Source organism: Bemisia tabaci, chromosome 5 (genome assembly GCF_918797505.1).
Source record: "Bemisia tabaci chromosome 5, PGI_BMITA_v3".
Taxonomy (NCBI): Eukaryota; Metazoa; Arthropoda; class Insecta; order Hemiptera; family Aleyrodidae; genus Bemisia; species Bemisia tabaci.
Window position 1 is genome coordinate 43,898,232 of NC_092797.1, and position 23,478 is coordinate 43,921,709.

The window sequence follows — 23,478 nt, forward strand, 5'->3', positions numbered from 1 at the left end:
GAATCATGTATCATCGGACACCGGGTAGGCCCACATTTTCAAACCATTGATCTTTTGCGAACTTTCAAAAGTTAGAGGGCAATGAGTCGGGAATTTGAAAGAAACGCGGTTAAGGATTTTTGGCGCTATCGTCACCTGTAAGAACGATCTATTTCCATCGTTTGCAATATTCTTACTAATGCTAATTATGGCTCGAAACTTTGACCCGGTGTACTTGATTGTATTAAAAAGCAACTAGTAATCGATATCATCTACCTAGAGCAGTTTTTTAGCTGTATTCATTAATATGAATCTCCACCTCAAGTTACATTTTGCCTAGCCCAGTCACACTTATTTATTCAAAACAGTGTCGAGGCATGAATGATCGATAATCGATATTTCCCCATCTGGAGCTATGGCGAAGAATCGATTCTTAAGGTTGTTGCAAACACCCTGTTTATAGATCCTTTTCCATAGGTTTGAATCAGCAAAACCCGCCGTCCCTTTGAATGAAAAGCATGTGTTCGTTTCTCCTCCTCCTTTTTTCCATCATGAATTCATCCGTATCGGACGTGTGGAATTTACTTTTCGAGTATAGATCTATTATTTCTGGCCTCTCCATAAAATCAGTTTTCTGCATAGGAGTACCTACATACGTTGTTTCTAAAATGAACCAGAAATAGTAGTTCTACATAGCAAAATGTAGTCCAAATGTTAGGGACCTCACGATCCGAGTCTATTAAACGAAGTGGAGTTTACTTAACATTGTTAATATCACGCACTTCGCATCATGCACAGATTTTCCACCGATTCAATCGGTTAGATTTCCTGGGCGGGCAAAGAGAACTCGCCTGGAGAATAGGAAATAGGGACAAGGGAGAAATAAACCCGGTCACGTACTTGTGTGACGAGGGATACTTAAAAAACAAGTAGGGAACTCAACTGCCGTATCGGAGACCAGCTCTGGAAACAGTTGTAAATGGATGGCGAGAAATAGGAAGGTGGAGCGAGAGATGAATAAAAAATGAGATTGGAAAATAAAACATGTCGAAAATACTGTCACCAGACGACAGCCGAAGGATTAATGGTGGATTTTCATTTAATTTTTTAAAAAAGAAAATAATTACAGATATATCCTTCTTTCGCTCGATACGTTTGCAGATCTTGCATTATGTCCCAAATCATTCTCGATATATTTGAAGAGGTCTATGTATTTTGAAACGGCTGTACCATAGCCCGCACGAAATTCCAATTCATTTCGTAACATGACAGTGGCTCAAGCCAATTTAATTCATTTTTAAGCCAGTGAAGGATGCTCAGTTACTGCCTAACTTAATGTCAAGAATTTTAAGGCTCGAGCATGACAGATTATAAATTAGGGGGCGTTCGTAAAATAATAAGACTTGATTTGAACAACACCATTTTATCTATTTTTGAATGAGAACCAAGGTGTTGTATTGAATTTTTATTAATCAAAGTGATCACAGTTATTAGTGATTAATAAATATTCAATACAACACCTTGGTTCTCATTCAAATACAAAAAAAAAAAAAAAATTATGAAATACATAACGTTCTGGAGGGACGGAGGTAGGAGTCTCAGCCTGCGTTACGGGTGCGTTACAGGGGAAATGGGGCGACCAGGGGTGTGATCTGATCGATCTGAAACAAAAATCGATCCAAAATGGGCGCAGAGTATCGAAAATCTAAGATGAAAAATCAGTGCTTTCAACTCTACCATCGTTCGAGGTTTCTACTCAAGAAAGTGGCAAAAAAGAGAAGGGACATAATACAAGGGAGAGTAATAAAAGGAAGGATAGTGAGAAAATTAAGAAGAAACGGAAGACGAATAAATGAGAGAAAAAGATACAGATGAATTAGGCGAGGGAGAGATAGGTGGGTTTAGCTACTTCGAGTTCAGGAAAGCCAGAGCGCCTTCAGTTTTGTGGATATGCAACAATGACATCCATAGAGTACGAATAGTTGTATCCTGTCGTTGTGATCACATCTGCTTGCTGCAGGTGACACTGGTGACAGTCCACGCCAATAAACTTTTAACCCTATAGTCTAATGGATTCAGATCGTAGGTCTCTTGTCAGATAAAAATGCATTAGAAATCGGAGATAAAAAAAAACAGAGGAAGAAACAGGAGGAGAAAAAGAGAAGGTTGAAAAGAAGAATTGAGAAGAATAGGGAGAAAAAAATAAGAGAAAGAAGGAGAAGAAGAAAATGAACTTGCATTATTTATTTTTTTCTTATTTTCTTCTACTATTCTTCTCTTATCGTCTCTTATTATTCATCTTTTTCCTATTCTCCCTTCTCTGTATCTTCTTATTCCTCGCCTTCCTCCTCTTCTTCCTCCTCCTCCCTCTTGTATCTCTTCTTTCTTATCTTCCTCTTCCTTGATCTCCTTCTTTCTCCTTTTCTTTATATTCTTCCTCTTCTCCTTTTCCTTCTTCCTTGACTATACTTTCTTCCTCTGCGTATTTATTTCCAACTGGTCCCCTTCTTTTTGATGCGTCCTAGTCTGATGGATATTCAAAGTGGCAAGCTATTGCACATACGAACTAAATTCTGCAATACGGAACTATCAAATGAACAAAAAAGGAACTATGTGCATAGGGTTTGCGTGCGAGACATAGTTCCTTTTGGCATAAATACGTCCATTTATCGCTTTCTCTTAAAAGCACCTACCTGCACATGCTAATCAAATCACACCTTTTATCGTCCCTTTGACGTGAGGGCGTATCTCAATGTCCACTTGAAGAACGCCGTATGAACCTTCAGGCGTTGCCAAATTTCCTTTGACAAAACACTAATTTCCTGGTAAACTTATGAATATTTTCCTTCCAGTTTTTAAGATGATTGTCTTCACAATGGACCACTAGACAAAGTACGAGTTTTAGCATTCTGATACATGTTTCTGAATCAAAATTTCACGTAAAACACGATGCACACAACAAAAATTACCGAAATTAACCTCTTACGAAGATACTTAATGATTCTTGATGCGTGAATTCAAACCACCCGCTCCTTAAAACTCAATGCTCTACGTGATTCACATCGCGCGCTAAACGTTATCATGACAGTTTCTACGATATACAAATCTGGCAGCCTCTATCTTGAAGCTTTGGCTCAGCTGGAGCAAATTGCTTATAGTTTGAAACACACATGGTGGGAAAAGAACATCGCTCGACTGAGAAGCTTGCTGAAACCGTTGTAATGCGCGATTTGATTCACGTAGAGCTTCGAGTTTCTCGTAAGCGGGCAGTTCAAATTCCTCCGAACGAGTGTGAAATAAAAACGTGAATATCCTCGTTAGGAGTTGGTTTAAGTAATTTTCGTTCTGCGAATCGTGCTCTGCGTGAAATTCTAACCTGGAAACATGTATCAGAATGCTTAAATTCGTACCTTGTCTAGTGGTCCATTTTATCTGAAGCTCCTGAAAATTTTAAGGAAAAACATTCATAACTTTCCGCAAAAATAAACATTTGATCGAAGGAAATTTGTCAACTCTCGAATGTTCATGCGGCGTTCTTCCTTACCACGGCAGCATACATTCATACGAGGTTTTCCTTGGACGGACTCGCACTGAAGCCACAGGAGCCACTAGTATATTAGCGGGATCCGGTGAGGCGGTGACACCACTCGGCGCACAGTGGATCGAGTCAATAGGAGAGGTCGGACAAAATTTGGAAACTTTGAGAGCTTATAACTCCGTTTACACACATTTTTAGGCTTTAAAAGTGATTTCATTGGTTTCCTCGTGAAATTTTCTTTCAGAAGGACCCCTTGAAATTTAAAATGTGACGAAATAAACATAAAAATTTGCAGTTTTAGTAAAAAATGTCATGTCCGACCTCTTTCATTGACTAGATCCACCGTGCGCCGTAATAACCATTCCAAGCGCAATAAAAACGAGCGATTTCCTTTGAGCCCGCCGTCCGGGTCCGGTGAGATCCGCGGGTGCCCTTCCTCTCGCTCCAACCTCCACCTTGCCGAGGGAAAACAACGTATAATCCTTCGGATGTCGCCAAATCCCCGGTAAAATATCAATTTTTAAGGAGCCCTTGAAATCGTCAGGTACTTCTAGTCACCCCAGGCTACCTGAGTTAGCTTTCTTGCACCCGATCCCTCGTAATCTGCATTGGAAGACGGATTAAGGCTCAATAGTTGGCTCCAGATGATGATGATGAATGAAAAGAAAAAGAGAAAAGAGAAGAATGGAGAGAAATGAGCTCTCCCTCCTCCTGTTTTTCTTCCGTGTTTTTCATGGCTCCTCTTTTCCCTCCTCCTCTTCATATACCTCTTATTCTGCTTTGTCTTGTCCCTCTTCTTCTTTCAATCAATCTTCTTTTTTCTCTTCTTATTTGTAAGAATATTTTTCTTTCTCCTCTTGTTCTCACACTTCTCTCTCTTTTATATGCTCTTTCCCTTCATTTCTTACTGTCTCTCTTTTACCCCCACTACCTCTTCTTCTGCCTCTCCTTTACCTCTCCTTCCTCTATTTCTTCTTATTTATCTCCTTCTTTTCTTTCATCGTTTCCTCTCCTTCTTCTTCTTCTTCTTGTTCCTCTTCATTATATTACTCTGTTTCTCTTTCCTCTACTTCTTCCTCCTCTTTCCCTCTTTAACTTCTTATCCTTCTTCATCCTTTACCTCTCCTTAACTTCTTCTTTTTCTTCTTCTTAATTTTCTTCTCTTCTTCTTCCTGTATATCTCCTTCTCTTTTTTCCCTCCTCATCGTCTCCCCTTTTTTCCTCTTTATTTTCTTCTCTTCTTCTTCCTCTTTATTTTCGTCTTTTTTTCTTCCTCTTTATCTTCTTATCTTCTTCTTCCTCTTTATCTTCTTATCTTCTTCTTCCTCTTTATCATCTTATCTTCTTATCTTCTTCTTCCTCTTTATCATCTTATCTTCTTCTTCCTCTTTATCATCTTATCTTCTTCTCTTCTTCTTCCCCTCTTCCTCTTCTTCTACCTTTCCTCTTTCCGCTGTCAATTGCGTCCTTATCTGACTAATGTAAGGAGTCCAGAGGCCGGAGTCTGCCAGACCAGGGGCCGATTCGAATAGAATTCTCTGAAAACTCGGGAGAAAAATACTCAATGCTTTCCAAGTAAATTCGTATTTTATCGAATGAGATTTGGCAGCGTCCAGAGGCTCATACGGCGTTCTTCTTCAGCACGTCACAGCTCCCGCTCGAGCGTTTTTAAAGCCATTAAGAATGAACTATGCCCGGTTTTTACGGAGCGTTCCTCTCCCTCCTGTCCGTCCTCGCGATTTTTAATGCCTTCATTTGTGCAATTTAAAGTAGATTTCCGCGGGTGGATCTGCACGTCCGAACCAGTGGCGTAGCGTGCTTTGCGATATATCGATTGTTATGTCATTTAAACCTATGGAAAAGGATCGATAAACAGGGTGTTCGCAGCGAACACCTTAATAATCGATTCTTTACCATAACTTCAAATGGCAGAACAATCGATACATCGCAATTCACGCCACGCCAATGGCCCGAACCGGGTCCCCGGCCTCGACGTCGTGAAATTGGACTGCATCTCGCGATTCGGAACTTCAATTTCTGGCTCATCGGTAAAAACACTCATGAGCATAGGGAAACTAATGGTACATACGTTGTTTTTAAACTGAGCCGGAATATGTAGCTCCTGAGTGCAAAATGTAATCCAATTTATCCTACATGCCTCGTGTGACCATCTTATCGAGCGGCAAGCTCAGCGACGTATTGTTTGGACGGAGTTAAACAGAACGGAACCAAGCCACATCGGGATCGAACCGAGAAAAAGAGGTTTAAAGTTTGGCTCCCGCGTAAGACTCAATGTAAAATATAAACTTCAAGTTCAATTTCTGCAAAATTTGCTCCGAGAAAAACTTTGAATATTCGGCGATAGATAGTAGAGCAGCGGTTGAGTTCAAACCTCTCATAACTCAATTTTTTCCAAAATGTGGGTTGGTTCCTTTCTGCTTACTCTGTCCGTTTGTGATAATCGACTATCGATAACTACCCGTTTGAAGCTGTGGTAAAGAATCGATTGTTAAGCTGTACGTATTTCAGCCGAACGGAACGAGAGACAGGCGGAAAAAAAGGAGAAGAGGTGTGCTAGTTAGTCTAGGGCCGTGATAATGAATGGAAAATTTTAAGCGCCAGTGACGTCAGCGGCAACGAAACCGCTGCCCAGGTTGCAACTCCCCCGCATTAACTCATGAGCCCTCTCCACAACGCTCTTATCACATACCCATGGCTCATGAGTGCTGTATTCAGTTGGCACATATTTCCGTTTGATGGAAAATAAAATCCCGCTTTTCCATTTCACCAAAGTGAATCAAGTCCACTTTTACATTGTTTCTTATACAGCTCACCACGAGCACATCCCATCTTCCCCATCCGCACATAGGTCGGTTTGGTAGAAATATGTCCGATTGTTCGTTGCGAACACCCTGTTAATCGACCCTTTTCCATGAATTCAAATGGCAGATTAATCGATGTATCGTAAAGCACACCACGGAGACAACTCTTTTTCAGGAGAGCTATATTTTTGTCAAAATAGGGTGAAAAATACGAATTTAGGATCTCGACAGAAATACCAATAAAAGTGTACAAAAATGAGGCGTGAGAGGTTTAGTTCATTTCTAAGCCAGAAAACGGTGTGGCGAATTCAAAGCGTGCATGCAACTATTCGTACTCTAAGGATGCCCATATTGCATACCCAAAAAACTGAAGGCACTCTGGGTTTTTAAGGCACCAAGTACATTGATTATCCTACGCGGCTTTTCATCGTTGTAACATGACTTTTAAGACACGATACGACGGAAACCTTTTTTTTTAGAGAGGGGGGCATAAAATTGACAAATGCGAGTTTTTTTTGTAATTTGTCTTCAATTACATGCCTATCTTTCATAAACACGACCGGAAATTGGCCATGTGTGTTGAAAACTGAAGGCACTCTGGGTTTTTAAGGCACCAAGTGCATTGATTATGTGTATTTGGATAACCTACGCGGCTTTTCATCGTTGTAACATGACTTTTAAGACACGATACGACGGAAACCTTTTTTTTAGGGAGGGGGGCATAAAATTGACAAACGCGAGTTTTTTTGTAATTTTTCTTCAATTACATGCCTATCTTTCATAAACACGACCGAAAATTGGCCATGTTTGTGCTTTTTTGTCATAAATAGAGCTTGAAAGGGCACATTTGCCATATCACAACGGATACTTGATAAACTAAGAAGCTACACGCGCCTGATCTCAATTATCTTCTCCTTTATCTTATTCTTTTTCCTATTTTCTTACACTCCCTCTCCCCCCCTCATTCTTACTTTTCTTTCTTTGTACGCCTTTTTTCCCTTCCTATATTCTCCCTTTCTTTTAAAGAGAAAGAGAATTTGTTTCACTCTCGTGGGTCCGCGACAGAAAAAATGCCAAGGAAGGATATTAATAATATTTCTCAGAAATGAGTATATTCCATCGGGAGAAATTTGGCAACTCGCGAATGATCATACAGCGTTCTTCTATACCACAATGGAACAGTTGAATATTAAACCGAGAGGAACGAAGATAAACTGAGCAGTGCGGTCGAGCTTCGAGGATATGACAATTGTTAACATTTGTACAAGAACTTATTGATGGAGTCAGGAAATCGGTGTCCAAGTTCTCGTGGTCAAAGCACCAATAATCACAATTGCCATGAGACCCTCGCCCAAGGCCCAGACTCGACAGTAAATTTCTACGAGTCGTTTTATATGCAAATCAGTGTCATTCGGCAAATGTTCGTCTATTCATACTTCGCGGTTCATTCTCATAAAATCATAAAATCATCATTTGTTGTATAAATTTATTGGCTTGCTCCAATTATTAATTCCTCTCCCTTCTATTGGCATAGATAATTGGCGCATTTCTAAGCTAATCGCTCCCAATTTTCGGCTTCAGCTGATGTTTTCCGATGCGGAGATGCCATCCTGGAAAGCTGGCTTGACAAAGAGCCAGAATTCGTCGTTTTTTCAAAATCGGAACGTAACTTCAATCTGAGGCTACAAAATTTAATTTTTCACAAGGATACGAATTCAAAGCCTCCGTTCAAAATTGTATTTTATTTTCAAAAAGTGTACTTCTTCCAAAAGTGCATCTGATTGAGCCACGCCCCACTCCAAATTTTGTGTCAGAAAATCTTAGTTTTTTCTAAATTTTAAGGAAGGCGGTGGACCAAAACTCATGAATAATGACTAATACACATACTTAAAGCGCGTAAATCTCGATGGCTTCATAGTTATCAAAATATCACGTTGAAGAGGGGTTTTGAAGGATAAAAGGGGGCCTTGAATCTTTCAAGGTAAATATCAGGTGTTTTGGTACTTAATTAAAGGTGCTAGTTTCAGGACAAATCGGCGTAAAATAATCTCGGAAAAACTTCGTCAGAATGTCTTTCTTTGGGGATGTAATTCAAGGAATTTAAGTTTGAATGACCACAAAACATCATAGTTACCTACACATCGTACACAAAGTTAAATCCATCCCTCCCCCCTCCCTATAGCCCTGCACCTCCTTCACTCTGCTTTGTTTTAAATCCAATTATTGATGTTCCAAGTACTTTTTTCTGTTTTTTTCTAATCGCAAAGCAAGGAACAAATTTTTTTAACATTTTTTTTAAAGTCTAGTGGAAGTTCATCATCTATACTTTAAGCTCCGAGACCTCCTAAAATTGCGTATCTGGTAACGCTCAGTTCCAGCGTTCTACCGGGCCGATTTTCATGCTTTTTGCGGCTATTGGCAGGTAATTGTCTCTAAATGAGCCAGCTGTAATTAGAATTTGAAAATAGGACCCAGGTTTTTTTTTTATATTAGAGGAGACCAGAAAGCTTAGAAAGGGGGCAACATTTGAAGTTGAATCTTGGTCTGTTAATGGGATAAGTGAATCGAAGGTATGCTCCTTTGCTATCCAAAAGTGACGAAACGCTCCGTTCCGTTTTGTTTCAGTCTTGGCGTGAAGTTTGAAATAAATGCCGATTTTTTCATTCGATTCTTACTAGTCCAATTGCTCCCGGCCAGAGGGAGATTGGATTAATGAGAGTCGGATATGAAAACCTTTTCATTTTTGTTGGTCGTTCTTTTGTCGACGCGAGCCGAAGAGAACGCGAAGCGCCCTCTAGGGGTTGGGCCGCGTAGCGGCCAGGGGTCATAGCCCCCTAGTATTCCTGCTCTATTACGCTATTTATTAGGCTTTTGCTGGTGAACTCCAGGTTGAATCAACGAGTACATGTATCGGCGGCAAATCTTCCAAACTACACGTATCTCGGTTTACGACGTGTTATACTTTATTTTTAAAATGAATATATAACTACTCGACGTAAATCCTTCGAAACGTCTGTGACTTTTCTTCTCTGCGCAGAGAGGAAACACAAAACAAAAGTTTGTTGAACACGGGATGTAGTAAATTACAAAATAACATAACCCAAACCTTCGGCTGACTCGGGGGTTTCTCAGTAGCTCCATTGTTTTCTGCGCTAAATTCGCCGCCAATTTCACGTAAAGCAACACAAAATTTGGGTTGATTTTGTGTTTCACTTTCCACAAGAACCAAAAGTAACACAAAAGCACAAGTATTTCTCTCAGTGTGTGCGAAAAATATTCTGTGACAATTTCAAGGAATGTAGTTGTTTTCCTTTAAATCATATATAGTCCAGTCAATCTAGCATTTTTCTGGGAAAATCTATATATAGAAGGTTTTTTTGCGGAAACATGTTGCATTAGGCTACCAGAACAACATATCAAAAGTTTACCAAAATCGGCCGTCCGCTAAGGCCGCCATCTAGAAAGAAGGGGGGGCGGGGGGCCAAAATACGCCGCCGGCGACCGGTTTTTAGCTTATATCTTGAAAAATATCGATCCTACGGAAAAATGTCACTGAACCTTTCAAAAAGATCATAAAATTTCCTATTAGAAACACTATACATTTATCAAATTGCGACTTCTAGTTTGTGAGATATGGCGGTAGTTTCCTGTGGCTAGGAAAGTCAAATCTTGCGAGAAATCGCGTTTTTTCAACAAAATCTGTAATTATCTTAAAAACGGCGAGTCTGAGGCAAAAAAGTGTTCCACCGGAATGAAAGAGCATAAAATTTCCATGCTAAATATGCTTCTGAATTCACTAGGAGGTCCGCCCCCGGAGCGCTATGCGGTCCGAACCAACGGCGGCTACCACGCGGTGAGGCTCGGCTTGGTCGCGCCATGAATTGTTGCGGTCCAAGATGAAACGGCTTCACTTTTTTGGTAGATTTACCGCGAGGGTAAGTCACATTATCCATTTAAATATGTGCTAATTTCCTTTCATCATGAACCCCCCCCCCTCCCTCCGCCTCTAAGTCATGCATGTTGTACAGTTAATAAATGTCAACGGTCGCGCTTGAAGATAATGTTATTATTTTATGATTTCTTATTCAAATACAATTTGTCAAACAACAAATCTTCTTTTTTCAAAGTAACTAAAAGGAAATGAATTAATACAAAATATAGAAAGAGGGAGTTTAAATTCATCCTCTGCTTCCTCCTCGATCAGTGTTTCTGTTTGATTGCTGCATCTCAAGTCGGAACAATGTAGACAAATGTCACTGCATGGTAGACCAGCTCTCTTACAAGAGCAGCGGTTACTACAGCCTTTCGAACAAGTACATGAGATGATTTGTAAAAGTTCGTGGGGGGGGGGGGGGGGGGGTCAGGCGGGTTGAGCATAGGCACAAGGAGAAGCCTGAGTTCCGAAGATTTCCACCCCCATTCTTTAGGATTCCGTTTTCTTCCTCTCCAGAGTTGAATTTGATAATATAAACGTAAGAAGTGTTGTTTGCACGCATCTGAAGTTGGGGGCAACGTTTGCAGTTTCACCTCAGTTTTTTGCCTTGCCAAAGCACGATTGAAACATTGAAAACTGCATTTTTTCAAAGCAGTAACTGATTTTTCAGTACCGTACAGCAAAAGAACGAGTTGCTCACCCGCTTGACAAAGCTCATCTTGAGTGCAGTCGGTTTCATCAAATTTCTCAGCAATACGAGAGACTTCGCCACATGTTTTAACAGTTTAATTTATTTGCCTTTGCCCTTGCCACGAAATGCTGAAGTGGTATCACATCCACTGACGGCATGGATAAACAGAATGCTGTTCTACAAATTTGCATTCGACGTTCGCAATTGATTTGAGCTAAAAATTTGGGCTGCATATTTGCCCTTACCTGGTTTGAGTAATAGAACGTCGCTTGATGCAGGCGTCAAAGCTATCATTAGAACAAGAAGGTCGATGTCTTTACCAACAATTAGAATACCTATATTGAGAGAGTATGGCCACCGGTGTTACCACCTCTGATTGGCTCAGCCATCTTAGGCTGAATGGAGCCCTTAGGACCCAAAAATGGCGGACGCCATTAATTAATGTAATGCAAAATGACTCAAAATGTAGTTTTCTTTGCTTATCGTAACGAGAAATTTACCCAGATGCTCTATTGCGATTCTTTGCATATTTTTGAGGCTAATCGTGTGCAGAAAAATTATCTTAGATGTAGCAAGGTTGGCAGCAAGTGCGGTTGGCGAAAACGTCATAAGTTCGCAATGACCCCAATCCCATCCACAAAAACCAAAACAGAGCACCGCCATTTTTGGGTCCTAAGCCTCTCCATGGGGTCCAGTGGCCATACTCTCTCAATATAGGTACTCTACCAACGATAACAACTTGTTTCTTCGTTCCTCTCGGCAGACTGATAGCTTCATTTACGATGAGAGTATCCGCATCGTACTCTGCTTGAGATACCTACTTTAACTTGACTCCCTGTAGTAAAGTGTTTTGATAGCAAGCAAATCAAACGCGCCTCATTCTTTTCATTATAGATAGAAGCAAGTCCTGGGCCACGGATAGAGGAGTGTCCTCAGAAAAAATTAAGGCAGAACATTTCTTAAGGCTATAACGTCGTCACCTTTCAACGCTTTTTGTAGAATCTGTTGCGCTTTTTGTTCGTATCCATCCAATACAATTGAACCTTCAAGACCGTCATGCTTTTCAACATATAGGTATTAATAAACGATTCCACCGCTAAGGTAATAAACGAAGAAATGCTTGCCTTATTCCTATTTCTATATTTTGTATTAATTCATTTCCTTTTAGTTACTTTGAAAAAAGAAGATTTGTTGTTTGACAAATTGTATTTGAATAAGAAATCATAAAATAATAACATTATCTTCAAGCGCGACCGTTGACATTTATTAACTGTACAACATGCATGACTTAGAGGCGGAGGGAGGGGGGGGGGTTCATGATGAAAGGAAATTAGCACATATTTAAATGGATAATGTGACTTACCCTCGCGGTAAATCTACCAAAAAAGTGAAGCCGTTTCATCTTGGACCGCAACAATTCATGGCGCGACCAAGCCGAGCCTCACCGCGTGGTAGCCGCCGTTGGTTCGGACCGCATAGCGCTCCGGGGGCGGACCTCCTAGTGAATTCAGAAGCATATTTAGCATGGAAATTTTATGCTCTTTCATTCCGGTGGAACACTTTTTTGCCTCAGACTCGCCGTTTTTAAGATAATTACAGATTTTGTTGAAAAAACGCGATTTCTCGCAAGATTTGACTTTCCTAGCCACAGGAAACTACCGCCATATCTCACAAACTAGAAGTCGCAATTTGATAAATGTATAGTGTTTCTAATAGGAAATTTGATGATCTTTTTGAAAGGTTCAGTGACATTTTTCCGTAGGATCGATATTTTTCAAGATATAAGCTAAAAACCGGTCGCCGGCGGCGTATTTTGGCCCCCCGCCCCCCCTTCTTTCTAGATGGCGGCCTTAGCGGACGGCCGATTTTGGTAAACTTTTGATATGTTGTTCTGGTAGCCTAATGCAACATGTTTCCGCAAAAAAACCTTCTATATATAGATTTTCCCAGATGACCCTTATTTAGAGCTAAATTGACTGGACTAATATTGGCTTGGATTTTTTAATGTGCTGGTTACACGCTCAAATTCCCATCAATTTCCGATCAAATGGTGACTGGTGCGCACCATCTACCATCAAATTTCATGCGGCCTGCAAAAATTCGATGGTAGATGATGGAACTGTGGGGCGCATCCTTCATCTGATTTCCACACAACCGTGCTTATTTCACGCTTATTTCAACCAACACGCTGTTTTAATTAATTTTACTCATCAATCTAGATAACTCTCGACGGCCATCTTGGTCATCATTTTGATCGGAATTTGACGGAAATTTGAGCGTGAAACCAGGCCATAAAACACCACAAACAAGAGACATGGTCTAAAAGTTTCACCTAGAGTCCTTTTATACCCAGAGTTAAGACAACTCACTTTTGGTTGGGCTGAAAGTGGCCTACAAAAAAATCCAATTCTGATTGGTTCTCGCTCATGGAGGCCGAAACTAGTGCACCAAGATGGCGGTACCTCGAATGTGAACAAGAATAATGAAAATATTACCTAATTGTGGTTTATCAAGAGTAAATTGTTATTTCCATCTGTCTAAAATGAAAATAGATTAAGAAATTATTCACAAACCAATCTAATTTTCGTTTCAATTGATCAATTTGTTGATGTTGTTGTTTTTGTGTAACAGACATCGCAGGATTCCTGATCCTTATCCCTCAATATCCTTTGTTTGGGTGCACTCGTTTCGGCCTCCATGGCCAGCCAAGGCCGGCTGCCAGTCAGCTGATAATCGAGTTGTCTTAACTCTGGGTATAAAGGGACTCTAGTTTCACCGTATGGTTCATTTTGATTGTTGCAGGAGTGATAATATTCGGATCGGACCAAGAGGTAGCGGGCGTCATGAAAGCTGTTCGCCGTTTGAACGTCACCGGGTGGTTCTCGTGGGTTGGCTCCGACGGATGGTCAGCACGCGCCCTCGTCTCGAACGGCAACGAGAAAGAAGTTGAGGGCACACTCTCCGTCCAACCCCAAGCCAACCCCGTGAAGGGGTTCGAAGAGTACTTCCTCAACCTCACCGTTGAAAACAACAAACGGAACCCCTGGTTTGTCGGTAAGTTCCAGCATAAAACCTAAAAATTTATTTTTTTTTCGCATATCGTCACCTTCCAGGCAAAGTATCACAAGCGCCATGCGACGTTTAAAAATTTCCGCCGCCATTTTATTTCTTTACTGAGAAATTGTTGGTTGAATCTGTTTGGAAATTTCACTAAATTTTATCGGCAGCACAAAGAAAATTCAGTGAAATTTTCGGACAGCTTCGTTGAACAATTTCTCTGTAAAAAATAAAACGGCGGCGGAAATTTTTAAACGTCGCATGGCACTTGTGATACTTTGCCTGGAAGGTGACGATATGGCATCAGCAATACGGAAAAAAGAGGAAGGGGTTAGGTCCCAACCCCTTCCTCTTAAGAAGGTTGAAACCTCTTCTCAAACTTAATATGGCAAACTTTGGCTCGGTGCATCGAAAGTTTAATGCGACGTACCCAAGGCTCATAGTTTCCCCGTCCAAAAATGTCTCGTGATTTGAAGCCAGAGGCATACAGTAGACTCTGGATTATCCGGATTAATTGGTGCCGGGACCGATCCGGATAAAAAAAAAAATCCGGAATATAATAGGAAAAACAAACACCACCAACCAGTTTTCTTATCGGAACTTATCGGAATGCGTACGTAGTTACATGGTTGCAAAATCGATCCGGATGATCCAGAGTCCGGATAATACGAAGCCGGATAATCCATAGTCTACTGTATATTCTTAGTTCTTCTGTCAAAGATATGTCATCATTTAAAATAATAATGAAATGAAGTTGCTGTAATATGTAAAAAATTACCCTCAGTGAATGAAAATGCGCACAATCTATTTGCTGCGCGGACAGCATTACGTTTTTTGTTAAAGACCTCAACTCCTACATGGAGATGATAATACCACTATTCAACCTCCGAGGAGCTCGTCTTGCCTATACTTCCCAATGGAGGCGTTTTCGTTTTGCGATTGCTCTGCAGTCTACAAGGACTCTCCATTAGCGTCGTTAGGAGGCGAAAGGACTAAAGGCATTGATTTCCTGACAGTTATTGCATGTATGTGATACAGAGTGTCTACTACAATTTCATTGCGGATTTTACTAATATTTTCCTGAAATATCAAATAAAAGTTCTGATTTTTAGCGTGAATACATTGACACTAGTTTGACCTCACAACAACTTTCCAACACAACCAACATCTTTGGTGAATTCAATCAAGCTTTTTACTTCCGCCTGTGCTGAATTGCATGCAGTTAAAAAATGCTTGACGCACTTCGAATTTCCTGATCCATTACCTATTTTCTTGACATTTTTCTGATTATTCCTGATGACATCGAAATTCCTGATATTTTCCAGTTCTTTTTGTCGGGAGACACCCTAAAATGACAGGTGATAGATCAATCCGAATTGCGGACGTCCGATTTACGAATCACCGCAGGTTGAACCCAACTTGCGGTATGCTATATTCGATTAAAGCGATTGATATTTTCACAGTAGAAAACGGTTTGAGAAAACCGTCCGTTACCCGCAACATGCACAAAAATAGGCTAAGAGAACCAATTTGAATTATGAATGGTTTTTCATGAAAGGCACATTATCATTCTCTAGTATTTCTCTAGTATTATTTTGCTTGATGAGCGTGACTAACTCCTCACGGCTGTATTGACATAAACGCTCTCCTCAAGTTCAACTTTTGCACCTGGTTAATTTTTAATGAAAATATAGCTATAGTCAATATAGAAACGCGACCTCCTCTTCTTTTCTTTCATCTCCACGGATTGTAGCGCTTTCAAACATTTGGTCACACTGCGAAGAAAAAACACACTGGACGTTGCCAATGTTTATTTTAAAGGTAAAAGTGAATTTTTGGGAAAATTGTTAAATTTTAAGAAATTTTAAATAAAAATTTAATCCTGCGTGTCTTTTAAGGAAAAATGTTCGTATAATTTCTTTCAAGAATTAATGTGCAATGGGCGTGAACTCATAAGTGGATCTAGACACTTTGAACCGGGGGGGGGGGGTCGTCGGTGGAAGGGGGTCCGGAAGGCTTTCTACAGACAATTTTCAAAATTTTAGAGCATCCAATACGCAGCTTGAGTCAATTTCGTCATGAGTAATCACCAAAAATACGCTTCCCTTCTTCATCTTTCCTCTGTTCCTTTCTCCTTTCTTTCTTCCCTTTTTCGTCCTCCTTTTATCAGGCAAATGAGCTGCGTACAACCACGTGCTGCCAGAATTTGGCAACATTTTAGGGCTCAAATGACATCCCAAAGGAAGTTAGGGAAGCTGCAATTTTCCGTGAAGTCTACAGCTCATACCGGTTTCACATTTTAACAATGATGTTTGACGAGTCAACGCAGTTTTCATTCTACCCTACTGAGAAGAAAAGCCGCATGGACGTTCCGACGTTGTAAATTTCTCTCAGGTAAAATTTGTATTTTTGGAAAAATCATCAATTGTTTTCCTGGGAAACTGTAAAGAAACGTCGATTAACATTCAATCTGAGATACCTGAGAATTTCAAGCAAAGAAAATTGACAATTTGTGGGAAACTTACAAAACTTACCTGCGGGAATTCCGCAGCAATCGGACGATCATACGACGTTTTTTATTAGCAGGGAAGCTCTCTTATCGGAGTCATACCGTCGCTGCGCTCGGGCTCGTGGTATGCGAATACGTTGATTAAATTTCCGTCCGTTTGTTTGTTGAGACTTTCCTATACCCTTTTCCCACGCGCGGTGGCTGCGGGGTCGTATACAAATAAAGTTGCGAGCAGTTTATTTTAAGTGAAAGACTTTTTGTACGAGACGTGAGAAAACTATCTCGTCGACTGGAATGATGGTTCCCGTCATATCTCGCGGTTCCCGGAGGAGTTTTTGAGTCGAGTGTCCTCGAACGAAATGTACGCGTTCCCGCAACACTCCGGAGGGCAATCGAGTCATAAATTTCGGAATTAAATAATATCGCCTTATTCTTTGCTCCAGAAGAGAGCGTGACACCCTGTCTTCCCAGTATTGTGCAATTTGTGCACGTAAAACCGAGATGAACAGGTTCCAAGAATATACACTTTTTGTGGGTATTCAAATGAGTACTTGTCGCGGACACGTCCTTTTTGTCCCTATTGTTACTACTGAAAAGCAGCGTTACCAAGTGTCTTATTCATATCCATTTTTATGAAAGATGTATTTCTTAAGAATTCCCGTACAATTTACTCGCCTTTACGGAAAAAAGTCAGGGGTTATCCCCTAAAATTAACTGTGATACTACTCCAATAGTAAGAAGTAGTCCTGGGAAGTTTCCTACAGGAAATTTCAGGAAAATAATAGGAAAATCTGCGATGACATTTTAGTAGACACCCTCTATCACACACATGCAAAAGCTGTTAAGAAATCAATGCCTTTAGTCCATTCGCCTCTTAACGTCGCTAACGGAGAGTCCTCGTAGACTGCAGAGCAATCGCCAACGAAAACGCCTTCATTGGATAGTATAGGCAAGACGAGCTCCTCGGAGGTTGAATAGTGGTATTATCATCTCCATGTAGGAGTTGAGGTCTTTAAAAAAACCTAATGTTGTCCTCCGCGTAGCATAGGGATTGTGCGCATTTTCATTCATTGTGGGTAATTTTCTACATATTACAGCAATTTTGTTTCATTATTCTTTAAAATAATGAGATATCTTCGGCAGAGAAGCTAAAAATATATGCCTCTGCCTTCAAATCATGAGACATTTTTTGAACCGGCGAACTGAGCCCTCTGCACATTGAACTGGACTTTCGGTTCACCGAGCCAATGTTGCTAGATTATACGATAAAATGTGGATATTTGACATGGGCTCAAATGGGGGAAAAAGGTGATTTCCAGCACTATTTGGCAACTGTGCACAGAGCGGAAGTTCTGTGCTATCAATACTGAGTCTGTCGATCGAGCTCAGTCTCCTAAACCGAAAAAGTTTTTCCGTGTATAACTTTCAGAGATGGAAAGTGAAATTTCATAAGGCTCGAATAAATTTCACAAAAGTTGAAGTTTATTAATTTGTTTTAGAATTAATGATTAAACCTTTGGAGGTCTGAAAGCGTTTCGAATGGTCTTTCTGTTGATGCTGCGGTATTATGCTACTCTACTGAAGGTGCCACACAAAGAGGGGGAGTTCAGAGAGAAAAACCCAAACCTAATCTCTAAACTAAACGAAAACATTTGCAACGCTGAAATGTTTTAGGCTGGGGTAAAAAATTTCAAAATTTAGAATCACTGTTTCTAGGCGTTTCTTAGCCTCCTGAATGTATCCCCAAAAGTTTCAATAAATTTCATGAAATTTCGTAAGAATTTCATGAAATTTTCCATCTCTGACAACTCTCTACTAGCAGAGAGTCAAGCCGCCTGCAAAAACGGCAACGCCGCGTGAGGCTGGTCACTGTATCCGAGTGACGTAATAAATCAACACTCAACACACTAATAAATCAACTTATTTCGGGTACCGGGTTCGATTCATTTTCATTGGTGGACTGAGCCCCAAGATAACTCGGTGGAGAAAACGTCGGCGGTGAAGCTCGGACGAGAGATTTATTCCTTATCCTTTTGTTTTTATAAACGATCTGAAAATTCCTTCCGCGACACTTTTCACTTCCGCTGCCGGTCTCATGCAGTGGCGAGGCGTCCATGCTCGATTATCGATATTTCCCCCTTTGGCGCTGTGGTAAACAATCGATTATTCAAGTGTTCGTCGAGACACCCTGTTTATCGATCCGTTTCTACTGTTTTAAATGGTTGATCAATCGATATATCGCAACATCGGCTCATGCGGTCATTGTTTAGAGCTTCGGCCACTCTCATTTATCTCACTAATGCCTACCTGTTCAGCGAATTTCGCAGGCAGGTCGACCCGTTTCCGTCACGGAGGCCGTGTTATCGAAATTTTCTGCCGCGCTGTCATTATTAGTATAATGCACTATCGGCGGCCTTTAGCCGAGCCGTAAAAAAGGGAGGATCCGTTAAATTGATTATGCCAAGATGTTAGGCTACCGGGTAAAGCTGATCAATCCTTTTGTACTGCATGCGATGATGGGCCTGCAGGGTTGTCAGGTTATGAAATAAAATCGTCACCTTCCAGTGAAAGTATCACAAGCCTCATGCGACGTTTCAAGACTTCCGCCGCCGTTTTATTTTTTTACGGAGAAATTGTTCAACGAAGCTGTCTGAAAATTTCACTGAAATTTCTTGGTGCTGCCGATAATATTCAGTGAAATTTTCAAACAGATTTAATCAACAATTTCTCTGTAAAAAAATAAAATAGTGGCGGAAATTTTGAAATGTCGCATGGCGTTTGTGATACTTTGGCCGGAAGGTGACGAAATGGGAATATTTTACATGGGTGTAAATGGGTATAAGTACTGATTTTTCAGCACAATCTGACGACAGTTAGATCCCGTCAAAAAAGTGCCTCGTTTTGGTGATATTTGGAGATTTCGTGCAAACCTCATGGAAAGACAATCCTCCACTGTGTAAGTTTTCGCTTGAGCTGAAAGTTCGTTTTTACAATACAGTGTGTTGTAAAGCTAATTTTTTTTTCACTGGAAAATGCCCATTATTTGAAATTCTTCGATTTGAATCAAAGAAATATGCAACTTAAATTGATCCCGTCCTATTTTCTAAGGCGTAGTATCATTTGCTGGTGTAAGTGAAACGAGCTTTGAACTAAAGCTGCAACTTTCTTTGGAGAAATTTTCTTATCAATTGGTTTCGTTTAGATATACTTGATCAAATGCTCTAGATTCCCTAAAAAGGGGACAAAAAGGCTCTTTTTTGCCAAACTCTCTTTTCTTAATGATAGTAGGGAGACTTATCGAATGCCACAAAACTGACGTTCATAAAACGATCTTTGAAAATTAGAAAACTTAACGTTGAAAAATATCCCCTGAATGAAGAATTTATGTAACAATCGCACGATTTTGAGATAAATTGGTTTAAGGAAGAAGAAGTATATAAAGTTCCACGACGTAAACGAACTTTAAACTTAAATGTTGACGCGAAAATGAGCTCCCGTGTAATGTGTTTTCACAAAAATCCAGATGCGAGCTTGATTCAAAACTACTTACTAATGACTCAGTTTTATTTATTTATTTACTTATTTATTTATTCTAAAAAAAAAAAAATTGCGTTAATTTGATTCCTCCATTTATGATATTCTTGAACTTTGTGGAATCGGGTTACCCCTTACACTTCAGAAAAAGTTTTTCGTTATTTCCTGGCCACAAAATGTTGAAACACGTTTTTCAGTTCGTGATCCTCAAATTCAAATTCGGGAGCACAGAGTTTTGACTCCTGCAAATACTAGGCCATTATGCTCATCTGTTCGATTTATATTTATATCTGAAAAAGGAACTTTACTCCGAGCATTTCCCGGAGCTAAATGATGTTACTCCGTTTCTCTTTGCTTCTTCAACTCTTTCGATTTATTCGTCGGATTTACATGTAATACGGAGACAGATTCATTAATTCAAGAGGCAAAGAAAAGTTCCTCTCTCTTTCGAATCAGTTTACAGAATCTATCATCTCCTCTAATCCGAGCCATTGTTGTGCACGGGTAAAGCTCTTTAATTGGTTCGTAGGTTTTTGTTCTCAGAATGGCTTATCTGCCCGAGGGGCTTAGTGAGGCAAAAGAAACCACTAACTACTTTCAGTTTGACTCAATCTCAACAGTCGCTCTCGGAAGGGACTCAGAAGAAGCTCTTGAAAGAGGGGTCCTCTGATGCTCTTTACTTTCCAGTAAGAGAGATAAAAATTAAATCATATAACATCTGTAAGAAGTAATACTCGAATTGGTTTGTTGTCTGTAAGAGACACAGCCAATGGGTTCTAGGCTGTTGGCAAGATCTGAACTAGAGAAGAATTTCACATATGACTCTTCAAAATCTTACGTAAGTAACGTATTACACAGCGGTAAGTCCGTACATCAGCTCCTGCGGAATGATTGTTGAAATTGATAGACAAAGCTATAGACGACGAAGAAAAAAGGTATACAGAGGGATCCTATTGGTGGAATGGACGAAGGAGGTAGGTAATAGACTAGCCAACGGCAATGCATCAGAGACCCTATAGTTAGTCCATTATTTACCTCCTTAGTCTATAAGAACCACCCATTTCAATCGACAGGATTGCTTTATACTCCCTATATGTCCTCTATGTCTATCGTTTTGTCTAACAGTGTCGACAATCAGCCCGCAGAACGAGTCATTACAAGTATTTTCATCGTGGAGCAAATGGAAGGTTGAATACGCAAAGGACCTCATTTGTATTTTTGATTCGAAATAATTTTGATCGTAAACGCTTATTTAATTCGATTCCATAATGGTAAGAACGTAATTTTGCATCCTAAACGGTTGCTAAATTTCCTAAGTCAGTCGAAAATGTCTTTGCCTAGTATAAATCACCGGTTTAAGGCCTCCCAAAATGTATAAAACTACTACGTTATTACTATCGCCGATCACCCTGCACTATCAATGACCCCGTAAATTTTGCGTCAAAACTCTCAGACCATAAATTTCCATTTACAACTAGTTAGATGCTCTCACCAACCACAAGTGAGTTTATCTTGCGAAGTTAATCTTATAATAATCAACATTTATTGCAAATGACCCAAAATAATTAAGATAATAACAATCTGCTACAGCTATTTGAACTGAAGTTACGCCCCGTACAATTAAGTTCCCCACTTAACTTCCTGGGGATGTATATAATATTGAGCGTTAATTACTCTTCAAAACATTTGGAATTATTTATGTTAAAAGGAACTATGTCACCCGCAAAACCTATGCCCATAGTTCCTTTTAGCATAAATACGCGCATTTACTTAAGTTTATGAGCCGATTTATCTCTCGAACAGTCGGGCCCCTTAAACGACGAATTGATAGTACCGAAACGCCCTGCACGGACACTAGTCCAAGAAAACGACACCCTCCTGCTTGAAGTATCTTGTCACTTAAATTCAAAGTTAACGATGCCTGTAATTTTCCAAAAATCAAGCCCATTTCTCACATTGCTATAACCTCATCTTTCCGACCCAATATTGCATGAAAATCAAAAATTTTTGAATATTTTTTTATAGCTGTAGGACTTTCTGCTTTAAAATAAAATTATTTTACTACTACTATCTTCTGGCTTGTCTAAAACATAAAAACCTATATTTTTGCGCTGATATCCAGAATAGCATTACACACTTAAGCTTTTTAACGGTACAAATTCTCAATTATTATTCTTGTCGTGGTTCGTTTTAGAAATGCATTATGTCAATTCCCATGATTTCTGCGGCTGTCGGCTTTTGCATTAACCTTCACATGAGCAAAGTCGCTCCATAATTTTAATTCAGGTATGACCCATATATATTTTAATTTTAAAAAATTATGACTTTTATTATCTACATTTATCTAGCATAGTTCCTTCTAGAAATCTTCTGACTGGAGTTTCATGATTTTCGCAGTTTTCTTTGAATTATTTTAGTATGACCTAGGAAGCGGCCATTTCGGGGCTCGAAGCGTCCTTTGTTGGTTTTACCGCGTATTGGCTGAGGACCAATGGCGTGGCGTGAATTGCAATGTATCGATTGTTATGCCATTTAAACCTACGGTAAAGAGTCGATTATTTAAGTGTTCGCTGCGAACACCCTGATTATCGATCCTTTTCCATAGGTTTAAATGACATTACAATCGATATATCACGAAGCACGCCACGCCACTGCTGAGGACTACGGGTGCATCCCTAGTAGTATCCACATAGAAGAAGAAAAAATTTCACTCTTCGCCAGATGACAGCCTCTTTTTCCCAAGCTGATCCATCAGTCGATAACAAGGGCAGATTATTTTTCTACTCTGTTCCTGGTCAGAAATACGCGTTTGTATGAGTGACCGTATTATGACCCCGATTGAAACAGAGGGAGAAAATTAAGCTACTAATCCCGAGATTTTTCATCAAAAGAAACCTGTCAAGGATTTATCCTAAGATTGAAGATGCAGGCTTTGGATTTAAGTCTACAGCGGCCGCAATAAGCCGAATTCTCTTCACTGGTTGCCGCTCTGGTCGCAAAGCTGATTTCTTCTTTTTTGTGGAAGGGAAGGAGAACATGAACTAAGCTAGGCATATTTTTTCGTTAAAAAATTATTGGAAAAAAAAGGAAAATGAATTCCTTTCTATAAGAAAAATGAAATAGAGACAAATACAAATATTTTTTAGAGCTACCAATTTATCTACCGCGTGCAAGTAGCTCAACATGGCATCATAAAAAGGGTAATCTTAACAAATCTCACGTAAAACAGATTTTTTTTCTTTTTTTTTGGTCAATTTTTTAGGGGGAGTTTTTTAGGATTGGGCCAGGGTGAATACCGTCATCTAGAATAATGACGAAAAAGAGCCTAACAATTATTTTACGACTGAAAAAAATAAAACATCAGGGGGAAAACTTTAATGATTTTTCCAAACTTTAGGAAAGGCGTAAACCTCC

At 39.9% G+C, this 23,478-nt stretch overlaps 1 protein-coding gene across 4 annotated transcripts in view; it reads left to right on the forward strand.

Annotated features, from left to right (window-relative positions):
- The window catches only part of LOC109032266 (metabotropic glutamate receptor 2), a 555,771-nt gene that overhangs the window by 472,557 nt on the left and 59,736 nt on the right, over positions 1 to 23,478 (forward strand). For all 4 annotated transcript variants that reach the window (XM_072300776.1, XM_072300777.1, XM_072300779.1 and 1 more), the window contains one exon: positions 13,767 to 14,018. In XM_072300776.1, the coding sequence (XP_072156877.1) occupies positions 13,767 to 14,018 (252 nt within the window). The remainder of the gene's footprint in view (positions 1 to 13,766; positions 14,019 to 23,478) is intronic.